This window comes from Protobothrops mucrosquamatus, unplaced genomic scaffold (assembly GCF_001527695.2).
Source record: "Protobothrops mucrosquamatus isolate PMUCROS unplaced genomic scaffold, P.Mucros_1.0 scaffold_269, whole genome shotgun sequence".
Taxonomy (NCBI): domain Eukaryota; kingdom Metazoa; phylum Chordata; class Lepidosauria; order Squamata; family Viperidae; genus Protobothrops; species Protobothrops mucrosquamatus.
The window spans coordinates 34,757-43,565 of NW_015386345.1; the positions used below are offsets into that span (position 1 = coordinate 34,757).

Consider the following 8,809-nt stretch of genomic DNA (forward strand, 5'->3'; position numbering starts at 1 on the left):
AATAGAATAGAATAGAATAGAATAGAATAGAATAGAATAGAATAGAATAGAATAGGACCTTGGAGGTCTTCTAATCCAGCCCCTGCTTAAGCAGGAGACCATCTACCATTTCGGACAAGTGACTGAGGCTCGCTGAGGAATTCTGGGAGTTGAAGTCCACAAGTCTTAAAGTTGCCAAGGTTGGGGACCTCTGCTCTAAAGGATTTTAAACATTGTCCCTGAAATGGTTTGTAAATTGTAGACGAAGCTAGTGAGATTGTAACACAGAAAATAAGTGAACAATAATAGCTTTTAAAAGCCCAATTGAATTCGAGAGATAGTTTTATACAGAGGTGTGTGATGCTTTATAGCTTCTCCGGGGAAGAATTGTGTTTGCTCAACATCGGACATAGGTAGTTCTGCTTGTGTTAAGACAAATAAAATTGTGGATCTTTGCTAGTTGCCCACAGATGTTAGAAGAATTATATAATCGGTCAACATTTTCTAGAGCAGCCAGGGTCTGGCATTTTGGTGAACAGAATTCACAAATATTTCCAAAACGGAATGGCGCTTCCTCATATACTGAGGTGTGGGAGGGGAGGGTGAAATGCAAGAAAGAAAATTGAGCAGGGGTCCAAAAGGAAATTAGATTTTTTCCCCCACAGTTTCATTTGCAGCACTGCACGAAAGAACATAAATATAATGACAAATATTTATTATTCAAACATAAATCATACCTATCACTAAGCGTTAATATATTCTGCACTTGTAGTTTGCTTTGTTTGTTTGTTTTTACTGCTTTTGGATATACAGTAAGGACTATGTTTCAGAATCTAAAAAAGCCTGTTCTTTACTAGAGGAATAATACTCTTTGGAGAACCAATTTTTATTTATTCAGTTAGTTATCTTGTTATTAAATTTATATGCCACCCATCTCATTGTTGAGAAACCCTGGATGACATAGTCAAAATCATTTATATACACATTTGCTCCTGCCAAGTGATTGAATAATTTTCTTTAGCCTTCCATCCTTCTGAGGTTGGTAAAATGAAGAGCTAGAGTGTTGGGGACAATATGCTTACTTTGTAAACCGCTTAGAGAGGGCTGTAAAGCACTGTGAAGCAGTATATACATCTAAGTGCTATTTCTTGCGAAGGAAGGAAGGAAGCCATAGTGGCAGTTGTTAAAATGCAGTATTGCAGGCTGACTCTGCCCACAGCCTGGAGTTTGATCCTGATGGGGCTGGAGGTTGACTCAGCCTTCCATCCTTTCCAAGGTTACTAAAATGAGGATCCAGATTGTGGGAGGCAAAATGCTGACTCTGTAAACTGCCCAGAGAGGGCTGTAAAGCACTGTGAAGCGGAATATAAGTCTAAGTGCTATTGCTATTATATCTTCTTTCTCTTTATGTTCTTTAGCAACTCTACCACAGTAGATATTTTACTAATACATACATGGTGTTCCATGAAACTACCAATCTGACTTTGATAATATTACATATCCGCAAAATATGGAGTCTATTAGTTTCTAATTCTCTCTATCCTTACAATTGGCAATTGATGCTACTATAATGCTTTTTCTTCCAGAGCTTTTAAAGAAGATATTTTGGTTTTTTTTAAAATGGGCCTCTTGGGATTCAAAACGTTCAGGCCTCTATGTTTTCAATAGGATTTGGATGTGACATTTTCTTCCATGACATTTAAGGGAGATTCAGTGGCAGGTGCTGATCTATCTTTACTCCCTTGCTAATAGCAGGCATGCTATTCATGGGGGGAGGGGGGGGAAACACCCCTTGTCTAATGTTACAGCACTAAGTTTTCAGTTACAGAAAGATGGCAAGGTCTTAAAAATCAAGTCTTGATATGGAGGAAGCGAAATGCGTCACTATCATTTCACCGTAGGAAGAAGTTATGGATCCTTAACAGAAAAGGCAAGTTTTCTTTTTAAGAACATAATTCCTCACTTTAAAAAGATGCAATTTTTTTCAAGCTCGGCCGCTTAAAAATGCTGCCTCGTTGTTCGCCTGTAGTTACTCCCAACGCACAATCTTTCTTTAAGATCTCCTAGCTGATCGAGTAATTTCAATTCAGGGCAATTGGACAAGCAGTGTTTCCTTTACAATGCACCACACACACAAAACGTACTTTCCCACATGCCTGTCGGAAACGTTTTGAAATCGCTTCGGTGGGTAGCTTTATAGATTGAACTGAAACAAATGCTTGACTTTATACTGTATAATGGTGTTTAATGTTCCTTTGACTGTCTCGCAGGAGCAACATTTGACGGAACCCTGCTTGAAATAGAAGAGGGAAATATTTTGCTCTCTATTTAGAATCGATTTGATCTGTACTGTTGGATTAGGTCCCTTGCCTTTATTTACTCTTATCGTCTTTTTCCTTGATGTCCTCTGTGGCAGGGGCAGGACTCTCATGGAGCCAGGCCTCTGACTTTGTCACGGTAAGTTAGTGCACAAATTTCAATCATAACAAAAGGTTAACCAAATGCTCTCCTTGCTGTCCTTGACAGCAGACCAAGTTCTGAGACTCCCCCTTAGACCACAATGGGCTTAAATCTGGTAACACAATTTCCTATCCTTCTGAAAGAGAAAAAAATACACAGACTTATAATTGAGCCCAACATTTCTGTGGCTAGGCGAGACAATTGTTAAGCGAGCTTTGCCCCTTTTTACAACCTTTCTTATCAGAGGCGTTAAGTGAATCACTGCAGCTGTTGTAAGTTAGTAACACGGTCGTTAAGCGGGTCTGGCTTCCCCCGTGACTTTGCTCGTCAGATGTTCACAAAAGGGGAATCACATGATCCCGGGACCCTGCAACCATCATAAATATGAACCAGTTGCCATGCATCCGAATTTTGATCACGTGACCACAAGGATGCTGCACTTTTTCCAGGGTTTTCCCGCTGTGTGTAACTTCAAACAGTCATTAAATGAACTGTTGTAAATTGAGGACTACCTGCACTGGAAGCCCAAAATAATGCATTTTAAAAAGAAAAGAAATCAACCAAAAAGGAAAGAAGCTAAACATACTAAGCCCATCTGTGTATATGATAGAATTTCACCTACATAACACCATTGTTCCAATCCAGCAACCTCTGACTATCAGAAAATTAACTGGTGTTCTACATTTTTTTTGTTCCTTATTATCTGTATCCCAGGCATCCAGATCTTCCATGGTGCATCCTGATACATCTATGCTTTTTTCTTGGCAAGAGAATGGAAGTGGGTTGACGTTACCTTCTTCCCAAAAGTTTACTCCAATTCCAGTCTCATTGGATTTCCCTGGGGTCTCCTGATATGAATCAACCCGATCCTTCTTAGCTTTTTGGGATGTGAAATATATATTCCATTGTATGTCGTACTTTTATTGTTCTTACAGGGGCTTTATAGCAGAAAGGTGGGAAGCAGCCCGCAAGACCTTTTCCTGGCCTGTTGACTTGGTGTCCAATATTCTTTCTCCACAATGGACTCTCCATTGAAAAAGAACGAGCCGGACAGTCCCAGATTTTATCACTTGGAACTTTATGACTCCCTTGAAGATTTCCTTCCCGAGGAACCATTTAGAAGGCGAGATCTGTCTGCGTCTGAAAACAGGGCCACCCAAGATGTAGAGAAGCAATGCACAAGTCATGCGGAGTGTCAGGATCAGCAACTCACAGACGATGCGAGAGAAGAGAATGACAAGGCTGACAATAATGTTCTTGAGGATAAGGATGAAAGCAGACAGTCCTACCAAGAGAAAGAACTATATTGCATTACTTGCTGTGTTCCAGTGACAGCCTTTAATAGCAAGTGTAATAAACATCAAGAGCACGAAGTCATGTCCCTTGCGGCTGTGGTGGAAATCGCAAAGGTGAGGACATTGTAAGCCGATCCTGGTAGGAAGCAGGAATAAGGCAATATTGCAAGATACTGTTCATCGTGATTCAGTCCAAGCCAGGAATAAACATGGTGACTGCTTTAGAAAGAAGGTTGCAGTTTATTGAAGAGGAGAGCCAGACAGGAAGATGGCTCTGGAAAAAAGAGAGAGAGCACATGTAGGGAGTGTGTTTTTATACCCTCTGGAGCCTTTTGTTTGGAGTTGTTTCCTGTTCCTGTTTGAGGCTTTGTATTTCCTGTGTCACGTATTCTGACCTGAGTCTGTGTGTGCCCTTTGGCATTTGTGAGTTAATCCTATTATGTCCTGTCTTAGACTTTGGGTGGGGTATGTAGATTTTAGGTGTCTTTGTCTTCTTAATCTTCTAGCTGGAGAGCTCCAACCTTCCTGAATGGATTATTACATCTGCATTTGTACAGAGCTGGTTTCTGCTTGGGGGAGGGAGACTTGGGGCTATTAAGAAAACTGGGCATGCTTTTCTGCCTCTTTAAGATCCTTTGAGGAAATATATTTTTCTGCCCTTTTAATATTTCCTTCTCTGGGGGGGAGGGCTGACTTCCCACAATACCTAACCACATTTTGTTTTGAAAGGATGAGCTTCAGAAAAACATTGGCCGATTGGAAGATCAAATTGCTCACCTGGAGAGTTTTGCTAGCCACTTGGAGGAAATTTTTATTACTGTAGAGGTAAGATGCTCTCAGGAGCTAAGTGAACTGAAAAGGAAGGTCCACCTTAGAGGTCCATCAGCCTCTTGCCATCTCACGCATGGATAAAGAAGAAGGTCTTATGGTTTATTTCTTAGTAAGACAGAGATTTAAGACTTAACTGTTCAAAATCTGTCGTTTGCCATCACAGGTCAAAATGTTACAAGGAGAAGCAGATATGGTTAAATTGATTCCTTTGCCCAAAGAAGAGAATATACATAATTATATTTGGAAATTGCTTCTGGATTTGTGCTTGCAGTGGAGAAAAAAAATGAAACTTTGTTTTTGTTTTTGCTGTGGCTATAGAAATGGCTAATATATAGTGTATAAAAGTAAAAAGTTGAGGTTGTAATGTTCTCTTCAACTATGCTAAAGAGAGTTGGAAGTCGGTGCCTTTTTTGTTCTTTTTCCCTTTTACTCCATATTTTCTCTTTTTCCCTCCAAGTTTTCTATTTTTAAAATTGCGCTTTCTCTTTTATACTTTGATAAATTAATAAACATGTAGTAAATAGGAAAAATATTGTTAGCTCCAGGAATTCAAAGTTGCTGTCCTGTTCTATTAATACCTCTTTACCTGGTAAGAGGAATCTGTTTTCTTTAAAAATATTGTTACTAAATATTTTATTAAGATGTAATTGGCTCCTTGCTTGCCATGACAGCACCTCATTTCTGGCAGATTTGTGCGTATAATCAGAAACTGGAGCCAGAGAAAATCAAATGGAAAACTATCCAAATGAAAAACTATTTTGGTGAAAGCAATATTTTCAATATATTATCCCAAATAGAGACTACTACAAGGTCATAAAAAGGGACTCTTGGTTAATGACTACAGACTAGAGCCTTCTCCAATCTAGCCAGATATATTTGAGTGTCATTGCCATAGCTCCAATTATCATTAAATATCTGGAGGACTGTTTGGTAATTCCTATCTTAAGATATCCTTTTAATAATCCTCTAATACAGTGCTTCTCAACCTTGGCCACTTTAAGATGTGTGAACTTCAACGCCCAGAATTCCTGGCTGGCTAGGGGATTCTGGGAGTTGAAGTCCTCACATCTTAAAATGGCCAAGGTTGAGAAGCACTGCTGTAATATTTCTCATTTTCTAATTTCTAGAATTTAGTAGAGTTCCAAGGATTCTTTGCAGCAATCCAGGAGGGTTAAATTGGTGTTATATAAATAAAAGTGTATAAAAATGTTTCTTTTCTTAGAGCCATCTCCAGATTTAATTGTCAACTCTTTGAATGTGCTCACCTGAGACCAACATATTTTCTTCCAGGAGAATTTTACCAGGCAGCAGCAGAACTTTGAGAAGCGTTACGAGGACATAATACAGATCTTTGAGCAACGCTATGAAGAAAATATGCAGGCTTTGGGAGAGGAGAAGAAAGAAAAACTGCAAGCTTTGTACAAACAACTGGTCGGCTGTGGAGAAAACCTGGATACTTGCAAAGATCTCATGGAAACCATCGAAAACCTTGACCAGGGTGAAAAAAAAGTGGAAGCCATCAAGGTATAGGACAGAAAGAATCCATGACGAAATGGGTCCTTCAGTCTCAAAACAATTGCTTTAAGGTTTGCTGAAAAATATAAAGGAAGCCCAGAAGATAACATTGGTGGTGTTGGGAGTACACTTGTTTGGGCAAAAAAGAAAGATCAGTTACAAGAATGAATGTACAGTGGTACCTTGGTATTCAACGGCTTTGAAACTCATCAAATTGAGTACTCAACAAATTTTGACGTGAAAATTTTGTCCTGGTACTCATCGTTTGTTTGGTATTCAACACACAAATTAGAACTTGTCTAGCTACATTATTCTTTGTGTGAAAAATGTGTTTGGTACTCATCGTTTTGGGTACTCATCACCCCTCCCAAAACTAATGAATACCGAGGTACCACTGTAGATCCAAAGGTTATATAGTGTTGCATCTAACCCTGGTCAAGTATGAGCTTATGTTGTACAGGTAGTTCTTGACTTACAACCACAATTATGATCAGAGCAACCCAGAGCACCTGACCTAAACCAGTGGCTCTCTATAAGAATCACAGTTCTGAATTCTCTACTAAAAGGGATATTATTTTGTCCTTCTTAAATTTGGAAACTGATCAAAGAGAGAACAACCTGGAACTAGGAGAAACTTTCTGACAGTGAGGACAATCAACCGGTGGAACAGCTTACCCCCAGAAATCATGGGCGCTCCATCACTGGAGATTTTTAAGAGGAGACTAGACATTCACCTGTCTGAGATAGTGTAGGTTCTCCTGCTTGAGCAGGGGCTGGACTAGAAGACCTCCAAGGTCCCTTCCAGCTCTATTCTATTCTATTCTATTCTATTCTATTCTATTCTATTCTATTCAAATTATACCGTGCTGTTTGCAGTGGTCTTCTGAGATGGCATTTTATTTTACCTCCTTTGGGTTTGCATTGCTAGAGATATATTCTGCCATTTCATCAGACGACTCGTGGCATTTATGAAGACATTATTTCAATCTCTGCTTTGTGATTTCAATTCTCTAATGCAATAACTTCATTAGACATATCAGGATATACTTTTGAGGAAGCATGCCTAGGGTTTTGCCATGAAAATAATATAGCGATTTTAATCACGCATCTTGGAGAAAAAAGTCAGTGCGCCATTATTACAAGTGTGTGTGTGTGTGTGTGTGTGTATGCCTATGTCTCTGTGCATATGTAATATATTAGTGGGATCACCAATCTCTCTTTTTTCAACAGACTGCAGTTGCAACAATTCACAGGTAATACTGAAATATGAATTTTTAAGAGCTTTCCTTTCTGTAGTCATCCCTCTATAGTCATCCTTTCTGTAGTCATCCTACCACAGTGTTAAATTTGGCCTTAATGTTAGTTTACTCAGTGAACTACTGTTGGGAGCAACAGATATAATTTTACCTATATAAAATCATGGAAATATTTCTCTTAGTCTGATTTGGTACTAATTTGGCTTTCATTTCAGTGACAATCAGCTGGGTTTCCATTTTCCTGTGATCTATATTGTTTTTAATTTCTGTTAATAATTACATAGCATTCTAAGATCTATTGATATGGGGTAGGGGGTTACATAAATTAGCAAATAAATTCAAGCATGCTGATGTCAGGCTTGCTATGAGGCTCAACAAACCAAATGTTTCCCAGTTTTCAAACATTTACTATTGGGCTCTGTTACGTCTGGGATTATTAACTCCATATCAGCCTTATATACGTTTTAAAATTACCCATGGATGTCAGTATTGAAACTAGCTGAGCAAATGGGCACCTCACACGTGGTGATCTTGGTGGTGATAGACATTGGTGCTGTAGAGATTTGCCTAACCTTTCCCTATAATCTTTTAAACAGAAACCAGAAACTTGCTTACTTGTAATTGTGGAAGACTAACTGTTCAGGACGAAGTGGTCAACAATAGATTAAAACAGTACAGCTTCTATGGGAAAAGGAAAGACAGAATTGACAGCCACTTGGCCACCTTGGCTCTTTTATGACTCGTGGACTTCAACTCCCAGAATTCCTGAGCCAACATGGCTCAGCATGGAAACCTCTCCCTTTCCCCTCAGCATGGCTGGCTCAGGAATTCTGGGAGTTGATGTCCACGAGTCATAAAAGAGCCAAGGTTGCCTACCCCTGGTTTAGGGTCTCCTGCTTGAGCAGGCGGTTGGACTAGAAGACCTCCAAGGTCCCTTTCCAGCTCTATGCTAGGAAACACTGCCTTATTTGAACTTGCCTGTATCCTTGAATTACTATTTTTTTTTAAAAAAAAATTACATTACTTGGAAGTCTGAGGTTCTTAATGCTCATATTTAATTTGGGATTTTAATACTGTCTATTATGAACATTTCTTTTGTAAATGAATTCCATATAGAATAGAAGGGTGCAGCCCATGCATTCAGTCTATAATATAGTAGAAATGTTTTGTAGCAGCATAAATCTTAACACAAGCCATCTAACGCTGATTTTTGTGGCATTTTCAGAGTGCACACCTTCTTGGAAAAGGATGTGAGCGTAGATCTCTCAACTCCAGCAGAGTTTGAAGACCGAGTCATTGATTTCTCAGACATTCAGGAGCTATTGAAGTCTGTTAGCTTTTCCCCAAGTAAGTCCATTAGGATACCACATACAAACAGTAGGTTGAGTTGGAAGCGGGCAACTTTATTTCCTAGAGATGATATGCTTTCAATGCATAATTTAGAATATTCAAATGAAATATGAAAAAAACAGA

At 39.1% G+C, this 8,809-nt stretch overlaps 2 protein-coding genes across 3 annotated transcripts in view; one reads left to right on the top strand and one right to left on the bottom strand.

Annotated features, from left to right (window-relative positions):
- Positions 1–2,133, bottom strand: part of WHAMM (WASP homolog associated with actin, golgi membranes and microtubules) — a 21,370-nt gene extending 19,237 nt beyond the window's left edge. The window contains exon 1 of the mRNA XM_029287240.1: positions 2,124–2,133. Coding sequence (XP_029143073.1) covers positions 2,124–2,133 — 10 coding nt within the window. The remainder of the gene's footprint in view (positions 1–2,123) is intronic.
- FSD2 (fibronectin type III and SPRY domain containing 2) overlaps positions 1,948–8,809 on the top strand; it is a 15,100-nt gene continuing 8,238 nt past the window's right edge. The window contains exons 1-6 of one of the 2 annotated variants that reach the window (XM_015831621.1): positions 2,411–2,436; positions 3,375–3,848; positions 4,464–4,559; positions 5,856–6,089; positions 7,311–7,333; positions 8,562–8,683. In XM_015831621.1, coding sequence (XP_015687107.1) covers positions 3,459–3,848; positions 4,464–4,559; positions 5,856–6,089; positions 7,311–7,333; positions 8,562–8,683 — 865 coding nt within the window. In that variant the 5' untranslated portion in view covers positions 2,411–2,436; positions 3,375–3,458. Of the gene's footprint in view, positions 2,437–3,374; positions 3,849–4,463; positions 4,560–5,855; positions 6,090–7,310; positions 7,334–8,561; positions 8,684–8,809 lie in introns of both variants that reach the window. The other variant, XM_015831622.1, reaches the window with a different exon arrangement.